The sequence below is a fragment of the Cicer arietinum genome, chromosome 6, assembly GCF_000331145.2.
Source record: "Cicer arietinum cultivar CDC Frontier isolate Library 1 chromosome 6, Cicar.CDCFrontier_v2.0, whole genome shotgun sequence".
NCBI lineage: Eukaryota > Viridiplantae > Streptophyta > Magnoliopsida > Fabales > Fabaceae > Cicer > Cicer arietinum.
This window is the reverse complement of record NC_021165.2, coordinates 31688866-31713395: the sequence shown is the minus strand read 5'-3', so window position 1 is coordinate 31713395 and position 24530 is coordinate 31688866. Positions and strand designations below refer to the sequence as shown.

The window sequence follows — 24530 nt, the reverse complement described above, 5'->3', positions numbered from 1 at the left end:
ACAACTAATTAATGCCTAGAAAAAATAACAGAAAACAAATTAATATCTAAATTTTCATCACATGTTGTTAGGAGAATACTATTTTTATAACATATTGTTTTAAGCAAATTGTATTACAAGGGTACTCAATCTATTACAAAAGAACATCGTTCATACGATTTGAATACAATAATTGAATTAATCCACCAATATGAGAACACAATTTTTGGGTTCATTCCTTCTCTAACGCACACCAAATTTAAAAGAAAGAAGTTGTTTAACTCCTCGCTTCCTGATTCATGAAAAATGCAAATCCAACCACTCAAAAGACCAATGTCCAAATTTATGAGACTTTTGGATAAGAGGTGAATAAGGCTAATTGATTCTACCTCATTAAACTCCATACACCATACACCCTATTGTATCAATAAATATTGTATGACATTAATTAGATTAATTCAATGAATGGTTTTATATTATAGGTTTCTTATATTAAAATATGTCTTAGACCTTTATATTTGTTGAGCCGACTCTTTCAATAAACGCCAATCAAAAACGCATATTTTAGACGAAACTGATGTGCCTCTCTAGTAGGAAGTTTTGTTTCATTTAAGTGTCTCATTTGCAATATTTTATCATCTCATGTATATTATGTGTCATTTTAGTTGACTAGTGAATTATTAATTATTTTTTCCGCTAACATATCTACTCCTCCATTAATTGCTTTATTTATTAACACTATTTTAGTAAATAAAATTCATTTTATTATAAAAATTTATACACTTAATTATTTTCTTACGAAGTGTGCATAATCCAAATAAAACACTAATAAATATGAGATAGATGGAGTATTATTGTCCTCAACCCCTCGATTCATAAATAAAACGTGCCCTGATAGTTCAATGTTTGTCTAAGAGGTAAGTAAGTTGTTCCAATCATGATTTGAACTCAATTTTTCTCAAATAATTTATCCTTAATTGATATTTATTAACCTCTTGAGTCCAACAATTTAATGAGTGAGATGCTTAATATGAGACACAGTATTTTAGTAAAATATACAATATGTTTTTTTATGAAATGTATAATATTAATTAAAATTTTAATTTATGGGTCAAATTTTTTTACCACTTATAATATGATACGAAAGAAATAATAACAATAATTATCATTTTAATAGTCATTTTTGTCTTTGAAATCATAAAAACCGGTCAAATTAATTTCTTAATTTTACACAATAATAATTTTGTCCTTGAAAATTGTGAGGTTCGATCAATTTATTTCTATATTTATAAAATAATAAATTAATTTTTTAAATTAAAAAATATCAATTAATGTAATCATTTTTCCAAAATATTTCTTTAATAAATATCCATCAAAATCAATAAAACAATTACATATTGATTTAAATAGTCTTTTATTAAATCAAAAGAAAGATAAAACCTCTAAAATTGGTTTGTTTATTTTTATTTTTAATTTAAAAGTCTAAATTACTATTTGACTAATTTGAGTAACTGCCACTTAAGATTTAAAATATTTATTTAGCCATAGTTATAATTATTGCACATGATCGATAGTCAGAGCGACATTCATTTATTTTTATTCCAAAACTCAACTATGCTGATAGCTAGTGGGGCAAAAAGGCAACTCTCATTCTCTATATAAGGAGGTTCTAATAAGGTACATTTGTCCATTCAAGATCCACATCTAGCTCCAATATCACTTAATTTCATAATACTTCTAGCTAGCAATACTTAGTTGTCATTGTGACATGGAGAAAAAAAGAATTGATGCAAAAACAGGGGAGATTGATGATGAGATGAAATATGTTCATGATTCTTCATTGGATTATAAAGGAAGAATTCCTCTTCGATCTTCAACTGGTTCTTGGAAAGCTGCTTTCTTCATTATTGGTAAGAATTACTTGCATTTTGCAGCCTATAAAGTTCAAATGCATAATCATGATATCATTATATAGGACAATTTTGATATTTCTTTGGATACATACTCATCGAGTCAAGATTCTTTTTATTTCTCTTCTTCTTTATTTTATTTTTCATTATCAAAAGTTTAGAAATATAAAATATAACAATGAAACATTTGATGGATTTAAATATTTTTATATAACTAAAAATACTTCAAAACTATAGTAAAGAAGAGGAGAAATGAATAGAATAAAAAAAAAAGAGAAATGAAAAAAGAAAATTAAAAGGATTTTGACTATACTTATCATGGAGCTTATATATATGGTCCAGACCCGAAAATCAACAAAAATTCAAGGGCTATGTTCTTTTTGTGTTTAAGTTAAAAAAGAAAGAAAAAAACATTTTTCCTATTGTTTTATAAAAAAAAATTGGACCGTTCCGTGTTTTTCGGACTTACACTATAGAATTTATCACTTATTAATTTTAACACTATAGAAATATAATATATTTTGTATACACTTTGAATGTATTTTTATTTATTTTTTATTATCGATCAATCACAACATGAAATTATTAGAGATATTTAATTTTTATTAAATTTATAAATGATTGTAATGTACTGATATGTAAATTTTTTTATACTGACAATACATAATAATTAGACTCATAAAAATATGTCTATCATCTCCTTTTAATTAATTTTTATTTAATTTCTATTAAGTTTTATAGCTCATGCATGTGGATTTTTAAAATATATTATCTTTTTTTTTAAATTTAAAATACTTCGCTTTAAAAAATATTATCTAAATACTTTTCTTTTTTTAAATTTTGAATAAAAAATTTGGAGGTAGTGGATGCGACTTTCTACACACATATTTTTTTTTTGTATTAAGTGATAAAATAAATACAAACATTATTAAAAATTATAATTATTAATTAATAATATTATAAAATTATAAAATTAATTAGTAAAAAAAATGATAGAGTTTGAATAAAATTTTCGGTAACTATTTTAAGATCTTCCTCTTATTTTGCAGCTTACTTACTTGTTAACTATTTACTATTCTTTATGACATTGCAAATAAATTAGCATCTCTCTTATTTTACAACCTAGCCAACTCACTTCCATTTTGCAATCGAATTTTGTTTATTGAAATATAAATTAGCATATATGAAGTTGTTTATTAAACTGTACGTTCAAAATATTTTAGTATGTCACGTTATTTTCTTTGGTCTATGATATATTAAAATTCTATTTTTTTTTTTTAAAAAGTTTAAGAAAGATACATTTACTTACATTCGAAATAAAATAGATGCTACGAATAAAATGTACAACATATATGAACTATATCGATTATTGGATCATAATCTAAAATATTGTGCGAAGGTTACTGACAGTTCTATTCAACCTCTTTAATTTTTTTTAATTAATTTTATATTATCATTAACTAATAATTTTTATCATTAATGATTTATTTATTAATTTTTTAAAAATTATTTTATTATAAATAAAGGAAAAAAATATATGAGTAGAAAATCCCATCTTGGGATACGACAAACTACTAATCTTAATATTTTATTTATTTACTAAGTCGCATCCTTATAATGCAACTTAGTGAAAATTCAAAAAATATGACATTTTAATATATATTTTTTTTAAAGTGAGATATTTTAATTTTTTTTTTAAAGTAAGAAATATATGATAAACTTTTTTTGTGTGCATGTGTTCATTATTTCATATTGTCGTCGACATAATATAAAGAGTTTAATGCTAAATAATCGTAATCAAAAGATTTGAGTTGTATGTAGTCACTTGAGAAAATGCAATTACGAGCATCTCGACGGTTCAGTTAAGCACAAACGACTATTCTTAATTCAATTTCATAATTATATATGGTCAAACTTCTATTACTAAAATGGTCAACTACTGATCAGAAACATACAAATCGATTACATCTACAATATAGTTTCTATTCTTTTTTTTATCTTAAATAATCTAACGACGAAATTCACTCAAACTAAATTTAAAAAAAGTGAAATATCGTGATAGAGAATCCGCACTCTAAAATATTATATGTTGCTATCGTTACTATCTAAAGTATACTTACGAGATACCTTACCTAGCTAGAACTAGATATGTTCTACTAGTTACACTAGTGATGAGTGATAGACCATATCTGCCACATAATTATAGGTCTATATACTTATGAGTTGATTTCCATTGTGTTTTAATAGATAAAGTAGGTTTCCATTTTAAGAAATCCCACTCACATAGTTATCTAGTGCGAGTAATAATGGGAAAATGCTTAGCAGATAAGTATTGTTTGTCGTGTATTTATAATGGTGGAGTAATTAATATAATACAAAATATATGAAGAGACGATTATTTGTTCAAATAAACATGATTCCCGCGTGTATAATTGGAGATAGACAAATACAAAAATTCATTTCAAAGTGGTACATGCATCATTAAATTTATCTTATAAAAAAGTGATTCCTCAAAATGATTCATGTATAAAAAATTCTCAAAATAACAATTTTTTAATTTTAAATATAATATTAATTTTTTCAATTATATCCTCTAATTAGTATTACATGTATACATGTAATCTAATTATTTATACTTTAATTAATAATAGTAAATGTAACTAATATAACAATATCTGATAAGAATAATTTAATAAAAAAATATCATATCCTTACCATAATTTTATACATGTTTTTTAAAATTTTCATAAAATTTTATCGACGGTGTTATAACAAGTGATTAAGGATATGAGAGGTGACCTTGCACTATTCTCACGAGAGTTAGATCCTTTTATGTCACTATCCCTCAATGGATCCAAGGTGATGACTAGGATTTAGATTATACATGTGGATAGTAAAAATTGCCTTTCTTGGGTTGAGTTTCTGCTATCAATTTTGGTAAGCTATTGGCACCCCCATCAAGTAGCAAAATGGGCTAGGTTCAATAGCTACCATTTATGTCCAGACAATAATTCTAGCTAAAAAGTTAAACTGTCTTGAGAATCCATACTTTAATAAGCATTATTTCATATAAACACTTACATTGTGGACTAACAGAAATGAAGGCCAATAGAGATGAGTGATTTTATAAACCTGATCTCTCTCTTTTTTTTTTTTCTTTCAATAAATCATATTAAAATAAATGAATTTTATTGAAATGTTGTACAATAGAATTATTGATGGAACTCATTTAATATTTTTTTTTTTAAATAATGAGTTAGAGAGATTTAGTTGTTATCATAATCATTAAAAAATTAGAAAATAAATTATGTATATAAGCGGGACCCACCTAAATACCCAAATAAACAAGTTATATTGTAGATGCTCTTTAGTAAACTTAATTTTGAGATTGAGATTTTTCTATTAACTTTGAGTAGAATTTAATAGTCTAGTTATAATTTTAAGGAAAAAGTATTTACAACAATATCATAAATTGAATTTGTGAAAAAAAATTTATAGATTATAAAACTTTGAGAGTTTTAAATAAAAATAAAAATTTGAAAAATTGAGGGGTTAAAATATGTGGATGGCTCTGTTCTAAAATATGAATATTTTGCTTATGAGACAACTTTCCATTATTTTATTAATTTATTACAATATATTTATAACGTCATTATGAGGTCATATATTCCAAAATGTAATAATCTATTTTACCCTTGTTTACAGCAATTGAGTTTAGTGAGAGGTTAAGCTACTTTGGAATAGCAACAAGCTTGGTCATTTATCTCACAAAAGTGATGCATCAAGACCTTAAAACAGCTGTTAAAAATGTGAATTATTGGTCTGGAGTCACCACTTTAATGCCACTCTTTGGAGGCTTTCTAGCTGATTCATACTTGGGCCGTTACACCACTGTCATTGCATCATGCATTATCTATCTCATGGTAATCTCAATCACACAATTCAACTAGAACCCGAAATAACATTAATTTTGTTTTTAGTTTCTCTAACTACCTTTTTTTTCTTGAACAAAATAAAAAAAAAAAATAGTTTTGTTTATATTTTATTACGAAGAGAGAATAAATTTTTTTACAGAAGTATCTAATTATATACTCGAACAAATAATGATTTGGTATGATATAATTGGATGTCTATGTAAAATTGTTGACAAGGTCATTCTATTGTAATTTTAAATACTTATTGATTTGAATTTTGTTATATAGTTTATTAATAATGTTAACACATGTTTTGTGGGGGGAAAACACTAAAACAGGGTTTGATCTTACTTTCTCTGTCATGGTTCTTACCAAGCTTAAAGCCATGTGATCATACAAATATGTGCATTGAACCAAGAAGGATTCATGAGGTGTTCTTCTTCCTAGCCATATATTTAATATCCATAGGAACTGGAGGACACAAACCTTCTTTGGAGAGTTTTGGAGCTGATCAATTTGATGATGATCATGTTGAAGAAAGAAAGCAAAAAATGTCCTACTTCAATTGGTGGAATTGTGGTCTTTGTAGTGGCCTCATTCTTGGAGTGACATTGATTGTTTATGTACAAGATCATGTAAATTGGGGAGTTGCTGATCTCATTCTCATATGTGTCATGAGTATCTCTTTGCTTATCTTTGTGATGGGAAGTAAGTTTTATAGATATAGGATACCAAATGGGTCCCCCTTGACTCCAATGTTGCAAGTTCTTGTTGCTGCTATTTCCAAAAGAAAGCTTCCTTATCCTACCAATCCAACTCATTTGTATGAAGTTTCTAAGTCTGAGGGCAACAATGGAAGATTCCTAGTTCACACCAAGAATCTCAAGTAAGTTTATGGTTTTATTATTGTAGTCTATGGTTTTAAACTATGCATATGATTGTGACATCGAGACCTTGGGCGCATATTCAATTGCAATGCTATGGTGATCGCAACCACATTTGACTACAGTTCTCTGTAATATTACGGATCATAATATTAAGTGATGGTATATTTTGTTTCAGATTTTTTGACAAGGCAGCAATTGTTGAAAATGAAGGAAATATAGCAAAGGAACAAAGTCCTTGGAGACTTGCAACAGTGACTAGAGTTGAAGAAATGAAGCTTATGATCAATATGATCCCCATTTGGGTATTTACTTTACCATTTGGAGTTTGTGCTGCACAAACATCCACTTTCTTTATCAAACAAGGTGTTATAATGAACAGAAAAATAGGAAATGGTTTTGAGATTCCACCAGCTTCAATCTACACTCTTGCTGCTATTGGTATGATAATTTCAGTGGCAATTTATGACAAAATCCTTGTACCAATTTTAAGAAAGATGACTGGAAATGAAAGAGGGATGAGCATCCTTCAAAGGATTGGTTTTGGAATGCTTTTCTCAGTTTTTACAATGATAGTAGCAGCTTTGGTTGAGAAAAAAAGGCTTCAAGTTGTTGGGATGAATCCAACAAAAGGGTCACTTTCAATGAGTGTTTTTTGGTTGGCTCCACAATTTCTAATTATTGGTTTTGGTGATGGATTCACTCTTGTTGGTTTGCAAGAATATTTTTATGACCAAGTTCCTGACTCAATGAGAAGCTTGGGAATAGGACTTTACCTTAGTGTGATTGGAGCTTCAAGTTTTCTAAGTAGTTTGTTGATAACAATTGTTGATAATGTGACTAGTAAGAATGGGAAAAGTTGGTTTGGTAAGGATTTGAATAGCAGTAGTTTAGATAAATTCTACTGGCTATTAGCAGCTATAACCACATTGAACATGTTCATGTTTGTGTTCTTTGCTCAAAGGTATTCTTATAAAAATGAGCAAAAGGTTGCAGTGGCTGATTGTTTTGATGGAAAAAGTAATGACGGAGGAGTTGAGAGAATAGTTTGAATTATTCTTAATTCAGTACTAGTTAATTTGAATAATTTGTAAATTTTGTTATAAATCGTGTGTTAGTAATTACTTTGCTTTGAATTTAGAAGAATATTGTCGATTGCTTATGGTTCAATCCAAGAGGTTTTGTAATTATATATTTATGGATTATGTGTAATATATAACATATATAGCAATAAAATTATGGATATTATAATTTCAAAATAGTTTAATTTTCAAGTATGTGAAAAAAAATTACATTATTTTTAACTATGGATTCATACATATCACAAAGAATTTTGGTAATCTGAACTACTGCATTGATTCGAAATTGAATGAATGATTTGCATTGAGATTTGAGCATATATAGATGCTAGTGACTAACAAATAACAACCACAACTTACTCTAACCAACTTGAGTTTCAATGTTTTTATGTTAGGTGCTTTAATTTTATTTTTTATTTTTTTTATTATTGAAGTTATTTTCCGTTTGCAATATTATCATCTATGTTTGGTTATAGTCTGTTTGCATTTATATCATTTTTTTTTTTAAATTTTAGTTAAAAAATGTTAAATGTAATTCAAATTGATTTGTAATTAGTTAGTTAGAATATAGTTAGAAGTTCGTTAGAATGTAGTTAGAAGTTTGTTAAGTTTGTTGTAACTGATTCAGTAGAAAACTACTTCTATAAAAGCCTTCAAAATCAAGAACAATCTGTAATGCTTGACTGATCATTTTCCAGACTGTTAAGACTGATAATCAATCTCCGTTTTCTGAATTTTATGTTTTCTTCTCAATTTTAATTCCTCTCAAATATACAATTTTTTCTAACAATTGACAGCAAGAGCTTGAGTTCTAAACATTGGGAAACACGAGTGCAAGTGTGAGGGGGAATCAAAATTGGGAACACACAAGTGTGAGTGAAAGAAAGAAGAAATGAATGGAGGAGGATTTCCATCGAATCTACCAATTTTGGATGGGAATAAATGGGAGAGATAGAATACATCAATGAAGTCGTTGTTGGGAGATCAAGAAGTGTTTGAGATTGTCCAAGAAGGTTATGAACAGCTAGGAGCGAATCCTACAGAAAGACAACAAACAACTTTTAAGGATTGCAAGAAAAGAGATTGCAAGGCATTGTTTTACATCCAGCAAAGTGTGGATTCAAACAATTTTGAAATGATCTCAAAGGTATCTACATCAAAAGAGGCATGGGATATCTTGGTAAAGTATTACACGGGTGGTGAAAAAACTAAGAAGATTAAACATCAAATGCTAAGAAGAAAGTATGAGTTACTACAAATGGAGAATAATGAGAATGTGACTGACTATTTCAATCGAGTGCAGACAATCACTAATCAGATGAAAGCCAATGGAGAAGTGATGATTGAGGTGGTGATCATTGAAAAGATTATGAGGACACTAACACAAAGATACAATCACATAGTGGTGGCAATTGAAGAAGCAAAGAATCTTGATACAATGAAGTTGGAAGATCTGCAAAGCTCTCTAAAAGCTCATGAATTAAGGGTAAAAGAAAGAGATGAGGCACACACACAAACACAAACATTGCAAGCACAAATCAACAAGAAGTCCAAACAAAATGGAGTAAAAAACAAGAAGTGGAAGAGCAGGTCAAGATGGCACCAGAAACAGGATCAAGATGAGGAAGCTAGAGGTTCTAGAAGTCAGCAAAACAGTGATAATAAAAGCAAGAAACCATATGGCAAGAAGAAGTTTGAAAAAATGAGGATCCAATGTTATAGTTGTCAAAAGTATGAGCATTTTGCAGATGAATGCAGATCCAAGAAAGTACAAAGGGGTGATGGTGAAGCTCAACTGGCCCAGGCAAAAAGTTCTGACTTAGATGAAGTGTTACTGATGGCTTCTACAAGCATGGAGGATGACTATCCAGGATTGTGGTATCTTGATACAATGTGCTCAAATCACATGATTGGCCATAAAGATTGGTATGTAAGTATTGATGAGAAGGTGGAAGGGGAAATCAAATTTGCAGACAACATCACAATAACAACTGAAGGAGTTGACAAGATCTTGATTCAAATAATGGATGGCAAACAATCTTTCATATGTGATGTGTTATATGTGCCAAATATGAAGAACAATCTGTTAAGCCTTGGACAATTGCTGGAGAAAGGATACTCTATGAATATGGAGAATGGACAAATGAAAGTGTTTGATAATGCAAAGAGGCTTATCTTGAAGGCACCACTGTCCAAGAACAGAACCTTCAAGATTAAGATCCATATCAATGAAAATCAGTGTCTTGCTGCAGAAATCAGGAGGGAAGACTGGTTGTGGCACTAGAGGTTTGGGCATATGAATTTTAGAAGTCTTCAAATGTAGTAGAGTAGTGATATGTTGATAGGAATTCGAGAAATTCAAGTGCCAAAGGAGATATGTGAAGAATGTTGTCAAGTCAAACAACATAGGAATTCATTTAAATCAGAATTACCAACTAGATCCTCAAGAACGATGGAGGTAATTTTTTTTTCTCATGTTTGTGGTCCATTTGAAGAAATGTCAATATGAGGTAATTGCTACTTTGTATCATTCATTGATGATTTTACTAATAAAATATGGATATATCTAATTAAGAGAAAGAATGAAGTGCTTGAGATACTTAAAAAATTCAAGAGAATGACTGAAAAACAAAGTGGTTTTAGTATGAAAATCATCAAGATAAATGGAGGAGGAGAATATAATTCTTATGAATTCCATATTTTTTGTGAAAAAGAAGGAATATTGCATGAAGTAATTGCACCATACACTCCCCAACATAATGACATCGCTGAAAGGAGAAACATAACTATAGTAAACATGGCCAAGAGCATGTTGAAGGGGAAGAAAATGCCTAAACAGTATCAACTGCAGTGTACATTTTGAATAGGTTTCCAAACAAGAGACTGGACACAAGGACACCTAAAGAAGCTTGGACTGGATGACAGCCAATTATGAATCATCTAAAAGCGTTTGGCTCATTGTGCTTCAGGCACGTGCCACCTCAAAACAGGAGGAAGCTTGAAGACAAGGTTGAACAAATGGTGTTGTTGGGTTATGATGCCACTAGGGCTTACAAGCTAAATGATACAAACAAGAAAATGGTGGTGATAAACAAGGACATACTAGTGGATGAATCAAGAGGTTGAGACTGGACAATGAGTGTAGCCATCCCAGACATACCAACCAGACCAGCCAGCAGTGCAGTAGATCTGCAAGAGCTAGGTAGCCTTTAGTCATGTTGCAGCCATATGAAGTAACATCTAACTCAGCCATCAATGCAGATGGAGAATTAATTCATTTTGCCTTGCTTGCTGAATCAGAACAAATAAGTGATGAAGAAGCATTGAGTGATCCTAGATGGAGAGCAACAATGGATGAGGAGCTCAAATCCATATAGAAAAACAAGACATGGGAGATGATGAACCTGCTAGTTGATAGTGTTTCAGCAAGTGTACTAAATCATTGCAAGTAATAATAAAATGATAGTATCGAGTGTCGAACTCAAGGATTGTGTCTTACTATCGAATTATATTTAATTACTAAAATTAAACAAATTTTTTTCCAAATTTATTGAAATAATATTTGACAACAACAATAGAATTGATCCTTTATAATAAGAAAAATGTCGGGGATGAGTTTCCCTCCGAATCCAACCTTGATGTCTAATTTGATCCTAGTTATTGAATACCTATATTGAATTAATACCGAATTCTCTTTATTATTCTTGCCCTAATGTCTTACTGAAATAACCTTTAATTTAAAGTAACCCTTAATTCCTTATTGGATTTAAGATTATAATTAAGCATTACTGTACATGAATTATCTTTTAAAGCTATTGCATTTGCAACTAATTTAATTGGTTTCATGACGTATATCTATCCCTAGACTACAAATTGATGAATTTCTCATCTTAAGCATTCGTAAAGTTCACTTCCATTTTAAAATACGAATCGTAGAACATTTTAATGTTGACCAAACAATAAAAAGCATTAAGCACAAAGATGAGAAAAATAATCCAATAAACTCATTTATATAATTAGAAATAAAATCAGAAAAATAAGGGTTTCATCTTGTTACACTCATCCCTAAAAAATAGGGTTTAGTTACTCATGACAGAGATAGAAAAGATAAAGATTAGAGAAGAATTACAAGAAAGATTCATGAATGATTCTTGATAAAACTGCTCCAATGGTGTTAGAAATTGCCGTCATTGAGTTTTTATGCTAGGGCACAAGTCTCCCAACTTCCCAATAGTAAAAAAGATTCCTAAAAAGTGAAAAAACGTGTTTTTAAACATTCAGTCGTGTGCCACGCATCCCAAGCGCGGAATTTGCGCTTCAGGTGTGCCTCACTAGATTCAAAATGGTGGAAATGCGCCCCAAGCATATCTGTTGTGCTTCAGGAGCACAACATCTTTTGTTTAACGTTTTCTATATTTTTCTCCTCTTTTGAGTCTGAATTGGGTTTCGGTGTCTATATGAAAGTTGCATTTATGAATCTTAGCTTTCATTTGCACTTGGTTGGACTCCAATTGGAAATCTACAACTCTAGATATGGCTGAAATACTTAACATAGGTCATGTTGATTTCTCACCAAAATTCAGCACTATACTAAAACAAAGTAACAACACAAAACTACGAAAAATCTCTACTTAATCAAGGAAATAAGAACATAAAAATTTCATTAAATCAAAGAAATAAATTGTAACACCCCGATTTTTTTTTCTTTTTTATTTTTTATTTATTTTTCATAAACAATGTCATGAAACAAAGAATAATTAAGTAAAATACCTTTGGATAATTATATAAGTCAATATAATTGATACGCAGCGGAATAGTTTTTGAAATATGAGTCCAAAGTATTTACACAACAGCCAGTGATACATGGAATCCATTAACATAAGATGTCGTGCTGACAATATTAGTAAAGATACAATCTTCCAATTTAAAATAAACGCAATCCAAAATAAAGACATTTGTTCCCTCTATGTCAACCCAATCTGATCATTCTACCAAAAAAACTATACACCCTGAGTGATCTCCACGCGCCCCGTAAGATCCTCCTTACATAGCTCCAGTCAGGCGTTCTCGTCTACATTCCCATCCACAGGGTACGAACCGGTAGGATTGTCCTGACTCTCATCTGAGGGCAAAAGCCCAGATTTCCACAATAGTTGTAAAGGGTCACCAACCGAAATTAACAGTTAACACATAACATTTAAGTTTTTGAATGCACAAAATAACCTTTCCACTAAGCATGCACCTTAAAAGGATTTTCCATATGCTAAAAGTTCATATAATACTTGCCAAATGAAAATGAAGTCAAAATAAGTCTTAAATCTATCAAGTAATAAACAACTGGCCAATCCATTGATGAACCAATTGAGCAATCGATCATCTAACTCAAAATAAGAATTTCCACTAAGCCAATCGATTGGGAAATCGATTTGGATGAAGGGTTTTAGTGAAAACTGAACTCTGGGCTTAAATCAATCGATTGGGAAATCGATTGAATGAATAACTGAGCCCATGTGTTAAAGCCAATCGATTGGGAAATCAATTTCCTGAGGGTTTTTCGTGAAAACTGTACTCTGGGCTTAATTCAATCGATTGAATGAATAATTGAGCCCCTGTATTAAAGCCAATCGATTTTGTCAAAATGGCTGAGCTCCTCTAATGGCCAAATCGATTGGCAAATCGATTTTGTCAACATGGCTGAGCTCCTGTAATGAATCCAATCGATTGCCAAATCGATTTTGAGGAATAGCTTTTAATAGAATCGATTTCCCTGCATGTTTCCCTGCATGTTTTTCTTAAAACTACATAAACTAACTCAATCACATTCACACACAACTCCAAAACATAACACTTAGCAATTTCCACACAATCACCACGACAACTTGAGTTTCGAAACAGTTTTACAATCAATTTCACTTACACACAATTTGTTCCAAAACATAGACACTTAGTACAATCATCACAATCACAATGACATCTCAAGTTCAAACACTCAATCATACACTTGAATCATACACGACTCGTGTGTCAAGCATCCTAATGCAATGCATAAAAGCCAAAATGCATGGACTCGGAATTCCAAACCAAAACTCTCCTCGAAGGGCCGTAAATCATAATTGTACCGCCTATCACAGGCTAAAGTACCAATTACCGAGGTGCCACCTATCCCGGGTCTGCACGATTTACTAAAAAGCGTAAACAATAAACGTACTGCCTATCACAGGCCTGTACCATTTACCGAGGTGCCACCTATCACGGGTCTGCACGGTTTACTAAAAAGAACGTAAATTGTAAATGTACCGCCTATCACAGGCCAAAGTACTATTTACCAAGGTGCCATCTATCACGGGTTTGCACAATTTACAAAAACGTAAATCATAAATGTACCGCCTATCACAGGCCAAAGTACTATTTACCAAGGTGCCACCTATCACGGGTCTGCACGGCTTACTAAAATAACGTAAATTGTAAATGTACCGCCTATCACAGGCCAAAGTACTATTTACCAAGGTGCCACCTATCACGGGTCTGCACAATTTACAAAAAAACCGAAAACCATAAACGTACTGCCTATCACGGGCCCGTACCGTTTATCGAGGTGCCACCTATCACGGGTCTGCACAATTTACAAAAAAACCGAAAACCATAAACGTACTGCCTATCACGGGCCCGTACCGTTTATCGAGGTGCCACCTATCACGGGTCTGCACAATTTACAAAAAAACGAAAACCATAAACGTACTGCCTATCACGGGCCCGTATCGTTTATCGAGGTGCCACCTATCACGGGTCTGCACAATTTACAAAAAAACCGAAAACCATAAACGTACTGCCCTTACCCACTAAGCCTTGGGTTTCTATTCTTGAACAAAAGGAAGAAGCGAAAATGAAAATGGAAGAAGGAGGAAGAAGGGGGTCACGCGAGGCAGAGGAAGAGGATGGATTTTGCTTTCTTTCTTTCTTTCTTTCTTTCTTTCTTTCTTTCTTTCCCTTTTCCTTTCTTTCTTTCTTTCTTTCTTTCCCTTTTCCTTTCTTTCTTTTTCCTTCCTTTCTATTTCTTTTCTTTCTATTTCCTTCTCTTTTCCCTCCACACAAACATATATATATATATATATATATATATATATATATATATATATATATATATATATATATATATGTATTTATATATATTAATTACTTTTAACAAATATCTCCAAATATCTAGATATTTATTAAAATTACTATTTCACCCATAAGGCATTAAATTCTTCGTAAAGGATTCACCGTAGTTAATTTAATTTATTTATCGACGAGTAATTTCAATCGGACATCAAATATCTTTTTGGTCATATAAACTCCAAAATATTAATAACTTTGGCTAAAAAGCCTCCGAGTTCAATACCAAAATACACTAAAATACATAAAGTATACTTTAAAATTATGGGTCTTACATAAATCATCAAAATATATCAAATAACTCCTTAAATTAAATAATGGTTAAAGATAAATAAGACTAAAATCAATGAAAAATATGCATATGATGAAGAGTCATCACAACCCTAAACTTAATCTATAGCTTGTCCCCAAGCAACAATTAATTTCACATTTGGTACAGTTAACAACAAATTTAAACTCAATTTCTCAAATCAAATCAATTCTCAAAGTTCTAACTATTACAAAAAATTCATCATGCTCTATGGTTGCTTACAAAAAATAACGCAATTTGTACACTTTAGCATTCATTCATCAAGTTCAACTCTCTCTTCACACAATCTCACCAAAATTTCTCTCACGTGTTTAGAAAAGGTTATGAATTTATCACTCAAATCCTAGAACATGCATCACGCTACCATATGTTTGAAAAAAATTCTAGTTAGCAATCACAATGCAACAAACACATACATTTTTGGAGGACTTTCGGGTTGTAATGGGGCTTAGGTAATGGTAGGACATTTTTGGATAGTAAGCTTTACTACTTGGAGTTAGACATACATTTTCAAATTATTCTCCCTCTTTTATTCTCTTTTTTTTTTCTCCACATTTTATGGTGGATATTCTCAATCATTAACAAAAGAACTAAGAAGATGTTATTTATCAATGTACTAAAACTATATTTTTTTTTGTTCTTCTTTTCTTTGTTCTTTTTGTGAGAATCATCACCCAAACTTAAAAGGTTGTTATCTCATGAGCAACCCCAAACTTAGAACTTTATCAAGACGATAATTTTTTTTTCTACCTAACTCTAATTAAGGTGATTTAATTAATGTCAGGTCTTTGCCCCAATAGCTAGAATTGAAACAATCAGGATGGTAGTCTCAATGGCTAGCTACAAAGGCTCGTCTATGCATCAACTAGATGTTAAATCAACCTTCCTCAATGGATCACTAGATGAAAAGGTGTATGTGAAGCAGACACTTGGATATGTGTAAACTAGCAAAGAAGATCATGTGTACAAATTGGATTAACAACAAATTGAATCATTTTGAATTAGGGAGTATGTTAAATGTAATTCAAATTGATTTGTAATTAGTTATTTAGAATATGGTTAGAAGTTAGTTAGAATATAGTTAGAAGTTTGTTAAGTTTGTTGTAACTGATTCAGTAGAAAACTGCTTCTATAAAAACCTTCAAAACCAAGAACAATCTGTAATGCTTGACTGATCATTCTCCAAATTGTCAAGACTGATAATCAATCTTAATTTTCTGAATTTTCTGTTTCTTCTCAATTTCAATTCCTCTCAAATATACAACTTGTTCTAACAAAAAAAAAACACATGTGACAATATTATGGTGACTTATATTATATGTCAGTTTATCTTCTTCTTTCTCTCGTCTTCTAAATCTAAACTAAAAAAAAATCGAAAAAAAAAAATAGTTAATAAAAATAACATTCAATTTTATCGAAATAATAGATTTTTTTAAAAAACATAATATAATGATTACATCTTCACAAATTTATTTCAGTTTTAGCATTAATTTATTCAATCATAGCAATTGAAGAAACTGTTTTCACTTGGGAAAGTTTAAAACATTTCTAACAACCAATCGATAAAGAATTTCTCCACCAGGGGATGACGGGGAAGACGAAAAATGGAAGCAAAAAAGAAAAAAAAAATTATGGAACATCACTAGCAACCATTTCTTGCTCATCTAATTTTATCTTTTTGTCAATTAAAATAATAGATCCAAGTTTTATAGTAACATCTAATTTTTTTTTCCTTCTTTGCCATTCAATTTTAATTTCAAATTCATATATTTATCCACTCTTCCCTCCTACCACAAATTCATCTTTCTTTCTCATAAACCCTTATTCACTAGAAATCCTCGTTTCTCTCTCTCTCTCTCTCTCACACACACAAATTCATGTAAAAAACCGCACGAATGGACAAAGAATGCAACTCATTGGAGCAATCTATTTTGATCGTCACATGTGTTTGTTCTTTTACAATTCTTGTGTTACCATTAATCTGAAATCTGAAGAAAAAAATAGTGTAGAAGAGAATGATACAGAACCCTAACAATTTCATTTGATATTTTTATTTTTAATAATAATCAACTATTGAAAAATATAAGTTGATGATTTGTATTTTTCGATTAGGAGAGACGTAACTTCAGTTAAAGTCACCTAAACACTTAACGGACACTATTTAATGGGAATGTTAAAAAATGGTATTTATCAAACAAACTAAAACATAAAGGATAATGTTACAAAACGAAATGTACATTAAATGATCAAATAAAAAAAAAAGAAAAACTTAAAGAGCCTATGCGAGAACTCAATTTAACTTAAATGACTAAAAGTGTATGTTAACATTTATGTTAATATCCCCCCACAAGTCGATGATTGGTAAATACTTAATAAAGCTTAAATATGCACACAAAAATTGTAAATAAATGTGACTTTAATTTTAGTTCTTGTAAAAAACTTTTTTATAGATCTGTTAAAAAGGACTATAACATAAAGGATATTTGTGCAAACCGATTAGAATATGAAGTCTAATGTCTCAATAACATATTTTTCAAATTCAAAGTTTCAATTAACCATATTTAAGAAACTATTTTTCTTCCCCATGAAAACACATTCCCTTTTTTCATGAAGCAATTTATCATCACTAATAACGTCTTCGACATCATCAACAATTTACACAACTTGGAAACAATCAACATTTCATTTTTCTTCTAGAAATAAAGGGCTCGTTTGATGGACATGATATTAATAAATTATCATATCATGTTTGAATCAAGTGTTTGATGAACCAACATGATATGATAAATTAATCTAGAATTGTATCATATCATGTGTTTCTAGTTGAAATTTATATCTTGAATATGAGCTGAATTAAAAATCAATAGGATATGATAAAAGCGGTAATTTACTCAATTATCCACATAAAATATAATTTAAAATATAATAAAATATAAATATAAAAACAATTTATAAAATATAATCTAAAATATAAAAAGGTAAATCTAATCAAATAGAAAAATAATTAATAGAATTTGATATTAAACTTTAAAATGAAATATTAATAATTAATTTAAAAAATGTTTATCATTTTACATAAGGGTAGTTTTGTCCTTTTTATATAATTTAGTAAATTAGTATTCACAATTATAAAAATATGAAAGTTAATAGAAATTTTAAAATAAATATAATTTGTTTACTAGGTATTCTTGCCATTTACATATAATATATATCATATCTTTATTTACATTCTAACAAATAAAATATAATTATTTGATTACTCACTATTATGTTTTTAAAATTGAAATTGTTTATTTAGTAGTGTCAATGTATAATTTTAATATAAATTTTTTCCATTACTTATTAAATTTTTTGTTAATTTATAATATAATTAGTTAATTTAAAAAAAAATTAATATATAACTATTCACAATAGTAATTTTATTATTTAAATATAATATATGTTATATTATATCATGATGAGATGTATATCAAATACATAGAAAAATAAAATATAATCATATGTATATCAAATATAAAATATGATAATAATTATCATGTCATTGTCCTATTATATATTATTCAATTATTATCTATCTTTACACGGAGAAACCTAACGGGTTTGGTTTTGGGATTAATGCAATCGTAGTAGACATTGAGTAAGAATGACCGAATTTTTTATTTTATTTTAATATGACTTATGCTTAAATTTACTTTTGGTTCTATTTTTTGCACAAAATTAATTTTAGTTTTCTATTTTAAAAATTGATTTTTAGTCCGAGTTTTACGATTTGTAGAATTTGGTGGATTATATATATTTTGTAAAAAAAAAAGTAGTATATTTTAGTATATATTTTATAATTTGGGGTATATTAATTAGTTTAAAAAAAAAGTGAGGATATATTTGAAAAAATATTATGCGCTTACCGTATTTTTTAAATTCAATATGAAGTCGCTTCCTAGGCCACCGACCTCCTGAAGGAAATTATTTTCAAACTCAATAGGCCGCTTCCCTAGAGAGCGACCTGCTACTAGGGATTGTAATTTTTTTTCTCAATTTAAAAAAATTATTATTAATTATTTAATAAATTAAAATTAATTAAAAAATAAAAATAGTAATAATAAAATAAAATAAAATATATTAATAAATTATAAATTAATTTAATTTTTTAATTATTATTATTATTATAATAATTAATAATTATTATTATAATTAAAAATGATTATAATTAAAATAATTAAATTATATTTAAATTTGAAAGCAAATACATTAAAATTGAAGAAAAAAATACATCAAATTTGAGTAGATGTGTCAGCAGCTTTCGAACAATATTTCGCAGTATGACCAGAGACCCGACATAATCAACATTTTCTTGGTATTCTTTCGGTAGTGTCCATTTCTATTCTAATGCGTTTGTTTTTTGGGCGACCTTTCTTAACTTTCCGCATTAGTGGATTGTGACACACCTTAACACTTTTATATTGCAGCCAATATCATTCGTTTGGTATGGGTTAGAATCCTTCGTCGTGGACTTTTAGTACCGTTTCCTCCTTGTACAAATCAAGTATAAAGCTCCAATAATTATATTTTATGTTAGAACATGCTACTATCACATGTGAACTAGACATATGTTTAACTTTATATTTTCCACAATCGCACTACTTGTTAAGAAGGTTTACACTGAAATGACCAATTGGTCGCCCTTCCGTTGGAACTACTGTCTCGTGGACCATAAAATTATGGTTGCTCTGATCAAAACTATTCACTCTATGACTATTGGATTTACGTATTTCCAATTTCGTTGTCTGAGAATGCGACCTATAAATAGATCATTCCTCCAAACTTTTAATCACAAGTTCCTCACTTTTCTTTATCACATCTATTTCAGACATTCAAAGTTATCAAAATTTTGGATTTTTATCATAGAACTATCTACGAATCCCAGAGCTGAAATCAAATACATTAAAGCATTTGTAAGTATTTTAATTTTAATTTTTTATTTTATTTATAATTTTTTTAGTCTCATTAGTTATTTTATTTTATTTAGAATTTTTTTATTCTCATTAATTATTTTATTTTTGTTATATGTTATTAATTTCAGTCAACCTTAAAAGATAAACTAACATGTCAAGGTAATGTTAACAAAAAACCAAATGAAGCCATATTACCATATTTGCAAGCGACTGACTTTGGTGAAGTGATCAAACTCAAAAATTATAAAATAGATGTCGACCTGATTACTGCTATGATTGAGAGATGGAGACCTGAAACTCACACATTTCATCTTCCAGTAGGTGAGTGCACAATAACTTTGGAAGAAGTATATTACATTTTAGGATTAAATATTTTTGATTTACCTATTAGCGGTTCAAATTTTATGCACGTTAAAGAAGTTTGTCAAGATTACTTAGGAGTTATCCCACTTGAGGGAGCTACAAAAGGTAATTCTATTAAATTAAAGTGGCTCAAGGATACGTTTGACGTTGTTGGTGAAGATGCATCTATATTAGAAAAACAAGCATCATGTTGAGCATAGATCCTACGTATGATTGGAGGGTTATTGATGCAACAATCGTGTACATTTCAAATGCCTTTCACTATTAGGAGATTTAAATATAGTATCCCAATCTAATTGGGGTTCAACAGTTTTAGCTACACTTTATAGAGAACTATGTCTTGCAACGAAACCCGATGTAATATCTATGGGAGGATGTGCATTGTTGTTGCAGAACTGGGCATGATATTGTTTGTCTTGTGTCGCTCCAAAATCTCTCAAACCATGGATATTTCCACTTGCACAAACGTAACTATATTATTTTTATATTATTTTTTCTTTTTTCAAAACCAATTGCTTATCATATTATTAATTTTATTATTATTTTTTTTTTTATATATTCGAAAGATTTAATTCTGGTGGTCTAAATTTCGCTAAATTTCCTCATAACGACGTAGAAGGATATCAATAAACAATTGATTACATGATGGTTGAGGAAGTAATATATTCATTCACATTTATTTGAACTTTTTAAATATTTTTTTTATACTTATTATAATTACGTTAGCTTACTTTTTACATATCAGTTTTATTGGAGACCTTATCTCGGGTTCCAACATGAAGTTTCTGAAAAAATAGAGGGTCACTTGGGCTGCATGTACCTATCTACTTTGTTATCATATTGTTGAAAAACATCATGATAGAGTCACACTTCAGTCCGACTTCCATCAGCAAATACCACAACCACCAGAGTACATGAAAATGTACCATGAGGTTGACGTGAGACGTGGGATTGATGATAATTGGAATTGAATTTGGAGGGAAGAAATTAAACATTGGAACAAACGTTAGAATTACGTGTTGCAAGGTAACATCGTAGAAGGTGTTTTATGTCATAACACATAATATATGATTTGGTTTAGACATCACACCAAATTATTTATATTTGTAGAACAATATCTTTGTGATACCCGTTTACAACCGCCGTCATATCCTCATGTGCAGTCGACCTCCCAATCAACCCCACAACAACAAAATATAGCATGACCGTCTTTATCATCACCTCACCTACACGTCCCTACTGAAGTTTCATGTTATGATCTACCACCGATTCAGTATTACGTTATGTCGGTGTCAAAAATATCAACACCCAATTATCCGACAGAACGTGGGCTTTTCTATAATTTGTATGAAACTCAGTGCACAACTTCTGAGTCGGCTTATGCTGTGTTTGATTTCATGTATAATCCTCAGTCACAAAATTTTATGGAAGCAAGTCGCAGTGGTTCTAATCCACTTACAACTTACATTGAGGAAAATGATCAAAATCAGGATGAAGAGGAGGAGGAAACAAGCGTATATGAAGTTTACGTAATGGAAATGAAACTGGAGCGGTTTACTGTTATATATAAAACCCTACTACAACGCTTTTTTGAAAAAGCGCTGCAAAAGACCTCCTTATTTTATTTTTTTAAAATCCTTTTACATCGCTTTTCCACAAAGCACTTTAAAAGGCTTCTTTGTTTTATTATGTGCAAGCGCTATGTGACCCTTTTACAGCGCTTTTCCACGAAGCGCTTTAAAAGGCTTCTTTGTTTTATTATGTGCAAGCGCTATGTGACCCTTTTACAGTGCTTTTCCATGAAGCGCTTTAAAAGACTTCTTTGTTTTATTATGTGCAAACGCTATGTGACCTCCTTATTTTTTTAAAGGCTTTTTATAGCGCTTATTGACAAAAGCGCTGTAAACTTACAAAGTTTATGTTCTTCCAAATAATTAGTTAAATACCTATATATATATATATATATATATATGTCTTTATTTGTCTTCACCAAGAGTGCCATTTTCTCTGATAGGAATTTGAGCTTCTCTAATACCTCCTTATTAGATGGATTTTGGCGCTTCTCTTGTAAAAAATAGCTTTTAGGAGTTACGCCAAATCCTTTCCCCCTCACACGTATATATCAATGCTAAATTACATGATCAGATCATATTGGGATAATCAGTTAAAGTTCAAGAAAAATTCCTAGTACTCAAACAAAGCTTTTTCAAGTTCAATATAAGTAGAAAATCAGTTATGGCAGGTCAAACACTTAAATTACATGAACTTAGTATAAAAAATTAAGATCAAGCTAAACATAAGCAGAAAATCAAATACAGTTCAAGCTAAATACTAAAATGCTCAATTATGGCAGATCAAACAATAAAATTACATGAACTCAGTTCAGATTACATGGCTTATATAAAACAATTAAACACATTAACAACAATTTCCCCCTGCAATGTCGGTAATTTCTGAGGATCGATCACTTTACTACAAATTTCCATAAAGAAGAAGCATAATTTTGTTATGGCTCGTCGATAATCATGAGTCTTCAAACCTTTTAACTTGAGGTCTTTCATAAAAACTAAATTTGTAATGTTTAAAGAGTATCCTTTTGGAACTTTAACTTCGTGTAGAAATTTACACTAAACAATTTTTTCCTTTCTAGATAGAGTATGAGCGACTCGAGGTAGATATGTGCGATTTCCTTTCTTTACAGGACCCAATTCATTTCTTATTCCCATATCGACCAAGTCCAATCTTGCATTGATGCCATCCTTAGACTTCCCTGGAACACTGATTAACGTACCAATAACACTATAAAATACATTTTTTTCATTATGCATCACATCAAGGAAATATCTTATATACATTGACTTCCAATATGGCAATTCGAAGAAAATTGACTTTTTCTTCCACCTAGTTTTGACCAGCTCTCCCGCAAAAGGTTTGTCAAATTTATTGGTCAAACCTTGTACTTTTTCAAGTATTTGATATCCATTCGGTGCTACAGGAGCTCTATCTTCCTCTGATTTTCCATTGAATGCATTTCTCCACCCACGATACTGATGACTATAAGGTAAAAATCTACGATGTCCAAGAAATACATTCTTCTTACAATGTTTCAACCGCATCCAATTTGTACTCTCTTCACATATAGGATATGCACACTGACCTTTAATACTATATCCTGATAAATTTCCATATGCTGGAAAATCATTAATTGTGCCGAACAACATAGCCCTTAAATTGAAACATTCTTTCTTATACCCATCATAAACTTCCACACCTGTCTCCCGCATATTTTTTAAATCTTCAATTAAAGGAGTCAAGTATACGTCAATATCATTCCCCAGTTATTTGGGTCCAGAAATTAACAGAGACAACATCATAAACATACGCTTCATACATAACCATGGAGGTAGGTTATAAATCAACAAAATCACAGGCCACGTGTTGTGTGAGATGCTTTGAATACTATGTGGATTCATTCCATCAGTAGAAAGTGCAAGTCATAGATTTCTTGACTCTATCCCAAATTCAGGATACTTGTGATCAATTTTTGCCTATTGTGGAGAATCTACAGGGTGTCGAAACTTTCCATCTCTAATTCTTTCATATGCATGCCATATCAAGTGTTTTGAATCTTCTTCACTGCGATACATGAGCCTAAATCTTGGTATTATAGGAAAATACCACACGACTTTTGCTGGAGTAGATTCTTTCTTCTTATATCGAGAGACATTGCATTTCAGACACACCTGTAGTAATTCATATTCGTTTCGAAATAAAATGCAATCGTTAGGACATGCATGAATCCTTTCGTAACTCATGCCAATAGAGCAGAAATTTCGTTTAGCCTCGTAGGTTCGACTGAGAAGTTCATTATCATCTGGCAACATATCTTTTAAGAGTGTTAATACTTCTGTGAAGCTTTTATCAGACCATCCATTACTTGCTTTTTAGTTGTACAACTTTAATATCGCCGACAGTCTTGTGAAT

At 30.2% G+C, this 24530-nt stretch overlaps 2 protein-coding genes across 2 annotated transcripts; both read left to right on the top strand.

Moving 5' to 3' along the window:
• The first annotated feature begins 1654 nt into the window (after nt 1–1654).
• LOC101497328 (protein NRT1/ PTR FAMILY 5.6-like) lies at nt 1655–7946 on the top strand. Its single transcript, XM_004507137.4, has 4 exons — nt 1655–1889; nt 5595–5812; nt 6142–6689; nt 6866–7946. The coding sequence occupies exons 1-4, from the start codon at nt 1748–1750 to the stop codon at nt 7737–7739; spliced, it is 1782 nt and encodes a 593-aa protein (XP_004507194.1). The 5' UTR covers nt 1655–1747; the 3' UTR covers nt 7740–7946.
• Nucleotides 7947–8730: 784 nt separating this feature from the next.
• On the top strand, nt 8731–10050 carry LOC101501216 (uncharacterized). Its single transcript, XM_004507144.1, has one exon. It carries the CDS (start codon nt 8731–8733, stop codon nt 10048–10050), a length of 1320 nt encoding a protein of 439 aa, XP_004507201.1.
• Nucleotides 10051–24530: the final 14480 nt, after the last annotated feature.